The sequence below is a fragment of the Lethenteron reissneri genome, chromosome 39, assembly GCF_015708825.2.
Source record: "Lethenteron reissneri isolate LAM-NWPU_2019-01 chromosome 39, ASM1570882v1, whole genome shotgun sequence".
Taxonomy (NCBI): Eukaryota; Metazoa; Chordata; class Hyperoartia; order Petromyzontiformes; family Petromyzontidae; genus Lethenteron; species Lethenteron reissneri.
In genome coordinates, this window is record NC_083817.1 from 7,604,803 (window position 1) to 7,618,001 (window position 13,199).

The following is a 13,199-nucleotide window of genomic DNA, read 5'->3' on the forward strand; positions in this document are numbered from 1 at the left end:
GATATTCACCACTGATTTTGGCCGTGAGTGGGAATCCAACTCGGGTTGTCAGGTTCATAGCTCAATCCCCTAAGCAATATGCCACTGCTGCACCCATATGTACACACAGGTGTTCGTACACGTAAAACATAGTTGATACAGTGATGTGGTCAATATCAGCAATTGGTGATTTCACACACATTAAATGTAGGGACGAACCAATTCAAATCCCTGCGTCCCAATACAACACTGCTTTTCATCTTTACCAATAATCATTATACCACAGTCCATATCATACTTACTTCCTGCCCCACCCCAAACACACGTACAAAGAAAAAGATTCCCATATAAGCTCACCATACTTTTTGGGGCAAGTGCTGTTAGCGAGCAACTATGAAGGCCGGCACGACGGGGTGGGTGGCCAGCACCACACCCGGCCGCTTTTTTGTATATCTATGTATGTTGAACTTCTTTCGCACCATACATAGCCAAAAGCGCTCATCGGTCTCCATCGTAGCAATGTTTACACACCGCACCAGGTACTCATTTGAGGCTGAGTCTACCTAGGGGAGGCCCAGGACCGGTTCAAATATTCGCCACTATTATTGGTTGTGAGCGGGAATCGAACTGGGATCCCCGGGTTCGTAGCGCAGCGTGCTAACCACTACACTACCGCTCCCCCGCACATACATATACACACGCGCACACACGCGCACACGATCATGTGCAACGCATAACACAACCGCAACACTCGTCCCACCCACATGCCCCTCCTTGCACAACGCGTCTTTGCACTCTCACGAGAGCGAGAGAGAGAGCGTGGACGCCAATCATCACACCACCCGTGTGTCACTGGCGTAGCTGGGAAGGTTGCGTTGAGACCGATGTCTCATTTCTCACAACACCAAGCCGCAGGCACCGGTCCATCCTGTGTGTGCACATTCATTCTCTCGTGCACACAGACACACACATGCAACGTCTGAGTGAGTCAAGAGTGTTGTGTCGGTGGCCACGACCAGATTCGTGGAATTAAAACTGCATTTGTAAAATCAAAAAACCCAACCCCCCCCCTACAACGGTTGTTGCAATGATAGCTCCCGGCTGGGAAGTTACACGATTTCTTACGTACATTGAGGTGCTTTACTGGTTTGTGAAATAATTTCACAAAAGCCACGGAACCCCTCCCCCCTCCTCCCCACATCGTCCCTTTTCAAGCATCTTCATCAGCCATAGGATTACTGCGGGGGGGAGGGTTGTCTCGTTTTTGGGGGGGTTTTGTATCTGTTTGGGCCTAGAAAGTCGACCGTTTAGGGCTGCGATTCAGATAAGAAATTAATTTGTCTACCTTTCTCAATGAGGGACAAATGGCCATAAAGTTAGCCACAGTGTCGGACGCACTCGGACAAACTGACTTTTGCCATCCACGCCGAGGATGAGGACATTGCATTGGGTATAGTGTACGTGTCAAACCGGTGAACTGTTATGCAAATACGGCACTTCTTGTTAAAGGCTGTACATAATTATCTTAAAAAGTGTGACTTATGCACCAATATTGTGATGTTTTATTTCTTTTTGACTGCGAGGTGGCCTAGTTTGTGAAACTGCCCATCTGTTTGTCCTGGACAGATCTATCTCGCCAAGTGTAGATCCTGGGAGGGATATAAACGTCTCGCAAGGGAGCTGATGACCCTGGGATGTGTAACCGCCTTGATAATTCTGGTATAAAAAAAGGAGTTGGAGAGTAGGCAAATGTGAAAACAAACCCGGAGGGAAGAATAGCCCCGTATTAGTCAGATGTGAAGATCCCTGGTGGTACTTTGCTTGTTGCCACTGTTTGGATTTCACGAGTGGTGAATCATGAATATTTTCCAGCATCTACTTCTGGTTCCTCGCTTGTAAATGAGTACCTGTGTCTGGCTTAGGGTTTCACCTGCCATAGAGAGAGTGCATATCAAGGGAGATTAAAAAAACATTATAATTTTAGAGAGAAAAAAAACATTTCTCGGGAATTTCTAAATTGGTTGTTCATTGATGAGTAATAGGTTTTAAAATACCAGTGATAGTCATAAAAAAACATCTCAATATTAATTTCAAGCAGTTAGATAAATTAATATTTCTTCGGAAATAAATAGCATCATCTTTTAATTAAAGTTTCATTTGTATTCAACCGCAAAAAAAAATCCACCGTACGTTTCGTGATCAAAACGTATTTCTAAAAGTTTTCATTTTACAACCCATTGTCAATTCACTGCTGGATGAAGGCTCCCTGCCCCCCCCTCATGACGATTGGTTGACTTTAATCCACCATGCTGGTCAATGCAAGATTGGCAAATAAACAAAAACACAAAAGCCCTCTTATGCAGATGTGAAACCTCTGCGCTGGCTGTGCTGTAAATACAGAAGTGTGGAGAGAGAGAGAGAGAGCAGAGATGGAGGGGGGTGGGGCAAGGAGGGAGTGGCAGAGGAGACGTGAGGGCGAAGGTGGCTTGGGGGGAGATGTGAGTAGGGCTAGGAGAGTGCAGAACGAGCGATGGGAGTGGAACTGGAGACGGGGGGAGGGGAGGGGGAAGGGGGGTGGCAGCAGCAGCAGCGAGAGATGCGGGGGGCTTTAATGTGGGCGGAGGAACGGGAACGCTAGCATTTCTCGCCTGTGCTCATGATCACCCGCTTGCGACTCCTTGCGCCAAACGTTCCTGCGATCTTCTTCCGCCGTTGACGCTCCGCTCCGCGTGTTCTTCTCGCCTCGCCGGGGATTAATAAGAGCAGTGGCGTCGACGCAGTCCGTGTCAAACAACGCCTGCCACCGCCGCCGCAACCATCGTCATCGGCAGCCCTCGGCATCTCCGGGGTTGCCTTTTCAGTCGTCTCGTCTGTTTTTTTTTAAAACACGAGCGTTTGAGGAGCACGTCAGCGAGAGCCTTCGTCCATGGGAATATCTGCTCGTGCCGTTTTATAAGTAATATATATATACAGTATCCATATACTGTGTTTGAAAAGCGTTAATTGTGGAGAAAGAAAGAACAAAAATGCCGGAGGCGAACTATCTTTTGTCTGTTTCCTGGGGATACATCAAGGTAAATCAAATCACCCGACGAACACTTTGATTATGTGTGTGCCTGAAAATAGGTGTAGGTGTTTGGTTTTATGGTGGATGTGTGCCATGGATTATATGTTACATTTTCTTCAGTCTTGTTGATGATGTTCTGCGAAGCTGTTACGTGTTTGCTGAATTTTGAAGCGATTCAATTGAGTGTTATATGCTGATAAGTATACTTTATATTGTCAACTGGGCAGGAATGTAATTAGTGGAAAGCTTGCCGACATACAGACGGGATTATTACACCAACATTGTAGGAGTAAGATTCTTAGGCTCTCCTGGAATCAAACAGGGATCTTGTGATCGATAGTACTTCTGATAGACTTACATTTTTTTTATCAGTACCAGGTGAAGGTAATTTTCATTAAAAAAAAAGCCTTGATAAGTCAATTGCGATGTAGAGGTCGACCATATACAACATGTGTTATGTTGATCAATATTTCATGAAAAAATGCTAAAATGTGGGGACTTTTGGATGATCTTGTTATTTGAATCTCATACGAGCCATAGTTCTGGCTATGAGCAATGGAGGCTTATTTTAAAATGGCTGTTGTACATGTATTTTTCTTAACATGTGCCTTTAATTAATCGCATGTAGTTCTAATTTTTGTTTTGATCCATGCATGTTGTTAGTTTTGCACATGTTGAAACGTAACACCGACGCGGCCTATTGCCTCCACCGCAACGTAGACATGCCTTTGAAGATGTAGCTTTCGTTCACAGCTGCGTAGCAATCACTTGTATTTCCCTTACAGATATCGGCAGCACATTTACAATTCCGTGACCAAATAGATCACGAGGATGTAGGGTAGTGTAAAAAAAAATTCCCACTGTGTCTGAAGAAGGTCCGTAGATGCAGGACACATTGCGACGTTACGAATATCCACATTGTATCGTACGACAGCGGGTTGGTATACAGCTTCACTCGGCCCCTGCCATAGGAACGTAAAATTGGCACGAGCCACTGGCACCGAACGCTAAACAGATAATGAGCGGAGAACGGATTTGACTCACTGTTGCTATTGCCATGCAGTAATGCAATGGGAGCTGGAGTTGCAAGATGTTGTAATTGCAGCACCATCTCAAGATGATGTACAATGGAATGGGAGGACCACATCTGGAAATAATTCTCAACCACAATTTATAATCATCACAATAGTTTACAGCCACACTGAGAAGCGGTCACATTTCGCCGCTCTATAAACCCACATTGTTTTCGCCTTTAATTGTATTCAGGAGGTGTAGATTTGTGGGACCCTGAGTGTGTTTTTTAATGCTCTGTTTTTTCCCCGTTTCCTTGCAGTTCAAGAGGATGTTGAACCGGGAGCTTACCCACCTCTCAGAAATGAGTCGATCTGGCAATCAAGTTTCCGAGTTCATCTCCAGCACCTTCTTGGGTGAGTACACGTCACCTTGTTTTCGGGGAAGTATCGTGAGCGAAATCATGGCCATCATCATACATAAACACGTCATAGCGGCCAAGATCCTGTAAAGTCTGCAAGGAAACCCCCTGCAACAAATATTTCCTGTCCTTGGAAAGTGTTTGGTCATATATCCTGTTGACGCAACCTGACATCCCATCCTGTGTCTCCGTGGCTGTGTGTGCCTTAGTCTGGCTGCCAGCCTTGAGTTTGTCTGCTGTGTATACGAGCGTCGTGGGGCAGCGCTGAGTGTGCCAAGTGTGTATCGCGACGGCGTGTCAAATAGCATCGCTGGTGCCATGCAACATTCGCACCCCTACCTTTCTCCAAAGATAGACGTCTTCATCAGCGAGTGCCATCACTGTTGGAACTTTCAGCTCGTATATTATTTTATTATTATTGTGCTCGTGTTTATCCGGGGGGGGGGGGGGGGGTCCTGCTCCCGGAGTCTCAGGAGGGCTGCTCGGTATTTCGATATTAAGTAATTTGCAAGTAGTTTCTCAAATTTGTGCAAAATGTTTAACCGCAACGCCGGCACTCATCGTTGGCCGACTCCTCTTTCGGTGACGTCACGGAATCTTTACCGTCCACTCTGAAGCAGGATGGTGCTCATTTTTTGTTTTGATTACGGTAAATACACTTGCAGTATTAACCAGGGGGGCCTGCCCAATTCGACCGAGAACCTCTTGAACGCTTGGCCACAGCAGCACCACCCATTGTGTAGCATTTGATCATAAAATATGAAATACAATATAAAAAAATTTACATCATATTTTAACTGATGCAATGCAAACCACCAATACACAGTAGATTGAGGAATGCCTAGGAAAGTGCAGCTCCCGTATATACTGATCCACGCATGACAAAATGAAACACATTTCTCGTTCTTATCGCCGACCTTTGTTCATTTTTTATTTCTTAATTGCTAATTTTTCATTGGTTTAGAAGCTGTTACATTTAAGATGGTAACATTCTGGATTAAATACAATTAGTTAACAGTGCTAGCTGGTAAAATTACTGCTATCACTACAGATCACCATTACCCAATTAATCAAAGCAATCATTAATAGATTAACTGATCGATAGTTGATTGTTCCAGCTGGCATTTTTTTTGTTATCCATATAAAAAAAAAATTATTCACGCGAAATTGAAAGATCTCAACATTTGTTGGGCTAGGGCCCACCTTACAGGCATTTCCTTGCAATTGGCGCATTTGCCTTGTGGTATGGGGCTAAATTATAAAGCCACGTCTCCCCTGCATGTGAAGTATTTTACGCTGATGAGGGTCAACTAGAGATGTGCATTCTTTCCCCCATTCTACCCCATTCTGGCTGAACGATTTTGAGCACGGAGCTTGCTATGCTCGTATATGTCTCCATCTGCCTCGTCTCTATCTGCCTCGCTGCCTGCTTTACCGCCGGTAAAATGTCTCTCTCTCCATCCGCCTCATAAATTATATTCGGCATCAGTATTGTCGTGGGTCGTCATCGGGTGTGGTGTGCTGTGCCTTCGGAACACAATATCTTGGTTTTCGTAGCAAATCTGTCTTTTGTTTTTAATCACGGATGCTGAGCACAGGCCCAAAATGCCAATTGTCCAGCAACGAACGGCAGAATTGAAGGTGTATTAGATAACGGTAAATATTTTTTTTTTGTTGAGTGAGTATGTAAAAAATTCTTGATTTGAAAAAAAGTTGTTAGGAAATTTTAAGTAAAAAAAACCTCTGATAGACCGACACGCTGGTTTTGTTTTGCTAAATTATTGCTAAAGATTTTCTCTATGGTATTGTGTTTTTTTATGCATTTATATGGTGGGAATTTGTTTCGTAGTATTGTTTTATCATTCCCGGCGTTCATTATGGCGGCTGTATTTAGGCACAAGTGTTATTATGCTCTAGCTGGCTTAATTGGTTTCATGTATTTGGGTTTCAATTCGGTATGTGGGTCAGAAAAAAATCTGAACAGTTAAAAACATACACGCGCACACACATACAACACAAACAACAATGATCTCTGTATAGCCTTAGCAGACTTTTGCAGCAAGTGCTGTTAGCGAGCAACACCTTTGAAGGCCGGTACGACACACAAAGGGATGGACGGCCAGCGCCACGCCTGACCACCCCCGTCTCCCCAGTGGTGATGTTTACACATCGCACCAGGTACTCATTTGAGGCTGAGTGAACCTACACATACATCATATAAACATACACACAGGATATGGCTGCGTGGTAGTGTTATTGTTGCATTCTCCACTTAGTCCATTCTAAATTACTGGATTTACAGTTTCTGGCTACAACCCTTCCATGTCCTACATCTGCAAATCACGTGGTCTGCATTAGGCCAGACACTAAAGAGGCTGTGCCATTGTTCTCCAGTCCTATCGCTATTTGCTGGAATCGGGATACTGCCACGTGGCCTTGCAATCCGGATGTCGTCGGTTCGAGATCTCAAGGCGTGGCTTTCAGAAGAGTGGCCATGTTTCTTACATTCTGGGCGTGTTTCTTAAATCCTCCTGGCTATATCCACCCAGCAGTACACGTGGGTACGCACTACAACTAGTCCATCAGAAAGTAGTGTGTGGTGGGGTAAAGCGTGAGTACTTTCACCTTTTCCAATACATCTGTGTCCAGAGTGGAAGAGTAGGCCAAAACACACTTAAAAGGGGGCTCTCAAAGAGCCCGCTCTAGCCATTCCACCAGCCGTGGTGTGAGCAATACATTTCAACATGCATACATTTTAGGGCTGTACCTTTTTTTTCCTGGGATTGTAACCCACATCCCATTTGTTTACATTGTTAAACTCCAACTGAAATGACCAATAATATATTGGTAAGCATCCTCTGGGCTTTGGGGTAATCCACTATTGGTCATACCACCACGGAGATATAAAGCAATTATCATCTGGATTACGGTATAAGATTATTCATACAAGATTAAGGGGAGGAACGGTGGCACGGTGCTTAGAGCACTGCGTAACGAACCTGACCAGCTGAGTTGGATTACCGGCCACTGCTGACGTTACTGACTACTTACTTCTGAACACATTTTTGGATGTTCCATCTAGCATGGCGAAGTATTGTCAAACAACCACACCCAGCATTGAATTCACAAAGGGCTGTACATTTTAATGCAACTGTCTTCTCGACAGACCTGTTCTTCACCTGAGGACGGCTGCTTGCGTTGTGGCCGAAACGTCGTGAGAATTATTTTATTATGTTTTATTTTTATTATATTATTAATTCCATTCTACGTGACTTTACCGAAAGAACCAAGAAGATGAATCCCTGCAGTCACGAAAGCTTTAAATCGAAATCTTAGGCTAAGTTAAATCTTTTTTTTCATGCCAAATATTGCTTTTCCAGACAAACGGAAACCCCCTGTTCCACTTGTGCAAAATAAAATAAATGGAACGACAATGAGACCTGCGCGAGACCTGGAATGGGGCTGAAGGGATGATTTATCGCTGCAGCTGCCAGTGTTGTTAGCCAGTAAATTATGGATGTGTTTGCGGGCGCATTGGCCCGTAATCTGTTTTTTGTGTGTTTGTGTTGTGGGTTTTTGCAGTGGGTGCCATCCCTTAACAAACCGTCCTCTAACTAGCAGTTGGTAAACCCTCGTTAAACTGGGCCCTTAAAACATCTGGCTTCATTAAACAGGCACGCTCTCGCTTTTTTTGTGAGAGAAAATGACCAGACTTGCTTTATTTTGGAGAGTTTATCTATCCTATGTAAGTTAACACTAATGCTTGCAAAATCTATGCTTTCTGCAGTGATGTTTTAAAGGGGTAGCATTTGTATCCGTGTGTATGTGTGCATGTGTTATTTATGTGTTCATGTGTGTGTCGATGTATGTTTTGTTTGTGTGTGTTTATGTCCGTGGATGTTGTGTGGCAGTGTTTTTGTATGTGCAGACGTGTGCGTGTTTGGTAATCTGTGTGTTTAGGTACATGTGTGTTTATGTAAATGTGTGTGTTTATGTCTTTATGTTTGCAAGCCCGTGCCATGAAAGCAATTTTAAAGAAAACATATTTGTTTTTTTCCCCGTCAATGTTGCTCTACTTTAGCTGCCTCAGCGATGCCTCAGTAAACTAACCACCAGCATAATGCTTCTCATTAGAAAGGCAATTCGGGTTTCGTTTGCTCTGCGCTTTTAATTCAAACTTGTCATATAATAATGCATTCACGAGCACCTTATCAATAAGTAACCTTGCTTATTTACTCAAAGCCATTGCGCCTCAAGCCTTACATATAAATCATTTATAATCGCCCTCTCCAAAAAACCCTCGTGAAATGGTACGCGCATTCGCGTAACGTGCTCGCCCCCCTCGATGTGAAAATCACAAAACACAACCTTTTGCACGTGCTTGCAATGCGTCGCCGTGTGACCACCGTCGACCTTGCAGAGCCCTTGGTGGGAATACTTCAGCGGGTTATTGCTGACAGACCGAAAATGAAAATGCCCCTTTCTTGGCTACACGGGGAGTCTTGAATGGCTTTGCAGTTCAGTCACGTTTTGAAAATTTCATACGCTTGCGAGTGGGTCCCCCCTGGATTTTTTTCTGCAAACCCGTGTCACAAGCCGACAACGCATGGAATTCCAGGCGTATTTTTTTATCCGGCTGAGGGGTGGTACACTCGGTACTTTGCTGGTGCGTTATGCCGTCACCGATGCATCCCGCCAACGCCGCCCGCTACTGCTGCAGATTTGTATGATGCGGGCTAAGGAAGCATATTTGCACGTTTAATTTTAGATTTTAAACTTTTTTTTGCAAATGCATTTTGGATTTCACTGCTTAGCGCAGTCTTTCTCCCTCCATGCTTCAGTTTTTGCGAAGGCAGTGCATTTGTATGGCTGCAGTGGCTGCGTGTGTGTTTGTGCAAATTGGATTTTGGGAAGAGGGAAAAATATGCATGCATATTGGCTGCATTATTCATACCAGCGGAAGCATCCTGACTGCATTAGCTGAAGCTACACTCGTATGGCTATATAATTAGCATTTTGGCTTTTTTTTCCTGAAAGAATTGTGGACCAAAGGGAAGGGTTCTTTGTATGGATTTGTTTTAAAACGTCAGCCTGAAATGATTACGGTTTAATAAATAGCCATCGCATCTTGCAGTATGTACATTTTTTGTACGCCGCACCTATGTAATAACAAATATTCATCGTGACGTGTGGAATTTTTGCAAAGAATAGTATTGCAAATGTCTTTTTTTCCCCTGACCAATATTGCTACTTGCAACTCTTGCTTTTGACCGTGGTTCTTTGTGATGCGACACACAACGCATCGCCTGGCCGTGTGTCAACACGGCCATCATGCTCACGCGCGCACCCTGGCGCTGTCATTTTGATTAAAATGGATTTTCACCAACAGCAAAAAAATAAACCTATTGACTTGACGGTGAAATCCCTTGTAAAATCAGGGTTTGTTTACCTCCTCTGCTGTTTTGTATGATCGTTCCGTTGATAATTTCAACAGATATTTATATAATTTAACAGTTTGTTGTTTTTTATCATGCGTATTCTTTGATGCCTTGTGCTTTTTTGTGCGTGTTTTTGGCATTCAACCTAGTATTACGTGCCTTTATTTATTTAATAACGGGTCTATATATATTTTTTTACAAACACAAACCCCAGTCTATATCAGTGTCGTTAAATCAATTGTCTGCGCATATCGTGCGAGTGAGCCATCTGTGGATTAGCGTGGTGTAGATGAAAATCGGGTAATTGTGTTCTCTCCCCGTATTGATTTTTGTCTTTAATGATAGCACCTAAGCCCCCCGTGGATAATAACAGTAAGGCAGCTATTGCGAGCGGGCACATATGCAAGTTGGAGGTGTATCCTGTGTGAACCCAGCACAAACACGGGAATGCAAAGACAATTCCGTTTGGTTGCAAGCCTTAATTCCTATTCAATGATGAATCCCAGCCTCTGTAATCTGCCATCATAGCATGTTTACCGTAAACCCCCCCCACCCACCACCCCTATCTGTCTTTCTATTTCTCCCATTACCATCATCCTTTTTCACCTTCCTCTTTTGTACGATATTGATTAGCAGCTCTGTGCACGTGTGGCCTGCTGTATGTTGACACGCAAGCAGCTATAGATGAGTACATAAATGCTAATTGTTTGTGTTGGCGTGTCCTGCTTTCGCACGTGTTTGTGTTCTTGTATACGTCCGTGTGTGTGCGCGCGCGTGTACGCGTGCCATTGTGAGCATGTGAATGCCTCTAAATTGGCAATTGGTTTAAAGCCAAGGGGACAATGAAAGCTTTTATTTGCGCGTCGACCAGTAATCGTTTTCAATGCCGTGCTGCAACTGTAAATAAACGCCCGTGTAATTAATCCAAAAGTAGGCCCTAAATAATGCACGCCTACATTTGTTTACATCCCACATCGTGCGCACATTTGCACGAGCGTCGGCATACAAATCCGCCGCGCGCACGGGCAACCAATTCCTCTGCTGCAGCGCGTTCACGGACGCCTCTCAAAGGATGAGTGGCGCTCATGCATTAATCATGGCGAGACGAGCCACAAACAACGGGCTTGTTGTTTTTTTGTAGTCGTCTCTCTCACCTTTCTTATTGCTTTGTTATGTTTCTGTCCTGGGTAATGATGACAGCACGGCGGAGTGCTGCTGCCGGTGAAATCGCTTTTTTTTTCTCACAAATATCAGACGGTACCGCTGCCCCGGGGGTGTCTGTGTGTCTGCTCACAGCATTTGGCGAAAGAGGAGGAGTCGGTGGGGGGGGGCGTGTGGAAGAAGGGATGAGATGCGCGGAGACGCAGCAGTGTGACGGGGGGGGGGGGAGATTGGTGGGGGTGCATGCTGGGAGATGATAGAAAGAGGGAGAGGCATGTGATGTGCGCTGGATGGACGACTGGTTTGAAGGCAACTTACGAGAGGGCCGGGGTGGGGGGCATAATATCTAGGAGCAGTGGTTCCCGACCTGCGCTTGCAAATATAACGAGATTTTATGTTAATTTGTGAAAAATGTGTTGTCGGTGCATGTTGGTCCTCAAAAATGTTCTGAGAGTTGACGGTTGTGTGCCGGGCCACTGATCCGGGGAAACACTGATCCTAGGAGGATGCGCTGGGGACACACGTGGGGGAGGCGGGGGGGATGCATCTGGTGGATGAGACAAATGCGATGATGCTCAGTGGCACGGAAAACCAGCCACGAGGGGAGTTTGCTGAGATTTTGCTCGGGCTGCCCGGCACATTGAGCAAGCGTGACGTTCCGGATTTACGTAACCTTTGGAACTCCATTGTGGTGGATAATGAGAGGGGAAGCTCTGGACCCAGCCACCCACCCGCAAGCACTCGGAGTCACGTTGACAATCCGAAAGCCATCGGGCGCATAACCCAAGAAGTGTTTACGTTCCATGCACGGCCAGGGTAGCAGAGATTTCCTTTTTTTTTTAGGCGGTTCGTTGGTGAATCACGCGGATTTCCCTCTTGTCTGGGACACCTGCAGAGTGTGTGATTTATATGGCAGGACAGCAAGATGGTTGTTGACTTATTGGCAAATATATTTCCACACATTGTTGGGTGCTGCAATTGCCGTCGCCACACAAAAGCTTCCTCATGCAGGATCCTCCTGTAAAAAAAAGTCTTCTGGGTTAAATGAAGGTTTTTTTGCTTGTATTATTGAAATTGGTACAGCTGCGTTGGTTGCATGCATGTCTTATTCTTCTTCTTCCTGGCATGTTTCCCACTTAGCTGACGTCTGCCCTTCCTCATCCTCTCTCTCTCCACTCATTTCTCTCCTGGCCATATTCACATTCACTCCACAGTCTTTCCTGGAAAAATAAAGGATTCATAATCAACGTTTTTGGGTTTAGATCGCGTTATTTATAAATGTGTCGTAACCCTCCACCACCCGACACAGCCAATCAGTAAAAAATGTGTCACGTTGACAAAAGACAAATAGTTCACTGCTTTAGCCCACCGGTGTGTTGAAGCCACAACATTTACAATTTGAGTACGACGTTTCGCTGGTAATTGCGTGACACATTTTTTACTGATTGGCCGTGTCGGGTGGTGGAGGGTTACGACACATTTATAAATAACGCGATCTAAACCCAAAAACGTTGATTATGAATAACATTGGTCGCGAAAGCCTACGTGTTAAACCAAATAAAGGATTGTTAGTGTTGGGATGCTGCCACTGTGCAGGACTTGCAATCTAGATCTCCGGATGCCAGTTAGGTTTGATCTCCCAGCGCGGCAGTTAAAACAATGAGGCAAGTTTATTTAAATCCCCCCCCCCAACTGCCTCTGTCCACCGACCATTATTAATCGCTCCACCACAATTAGTCTATTGGCAGGTCACGTGCGGTGGGGTAAAGTGTGGGTGCTATCACCTATTCCCAGACATCTTGGCAGTGTGGAAGAGTAGGCTAAAATAACTGGCTTTAGAGGGAACTCTCCCGAGCTCCTTCTAGTGGATGACATTCTGCCAGTGGAGGGCGTTAGCAAGCAATTGCAAGGCCTCGGCCTATACTCTTGAATAATAATTTGTACACTTTTGCAAATTACAACTAAATTTGTCACATGTCCCAACCACTGATATGAACACAACATTGCCTTCGTGGTATGGCTGCAGCTGTTGTTGTCGCTGCGTGACGGTGCACGTTTGTGGCGCGGAACTGGTCCCCTCCATCCACACGCGTAGCCTCGGCATTTATTCCTGCGCTCACAC

The 13,199-nt window shown here is 45.0% G+C and overlaps 1 protein-coding gene across 9 annotated transcripts in view; it reads left to right on the forward strand.

The window, feature by feature from the left end:
* LOC133351955 (cAMP-specific 3',5'-cyclic phosphodiesterase 4D-like) overlaps positions 1-13,199 on the forward strand; it is a 314,479-nt gene that overhangs the window by 272,160 nt on the left and 29,120 nt on the right. For 8 of the 9 annotated variants that reach the window (XM_061567578.1, XM_061567579.1, XM_061567582.1 and 5 more), the window contains one exon: positions 4,380-4,473. In XM_061567578.1, the coding sequence (XP_061423562.1) occupies positions 4,380-4,473 (94 nt within the window). Of the gene's footprint in view, positions 1-2,587; positions 3,054-4,379; positions 4,474-13,199 lie in introns of those variants that run through there. The other variant, XM_061567586.1, reaches the window with a different exon arrangement.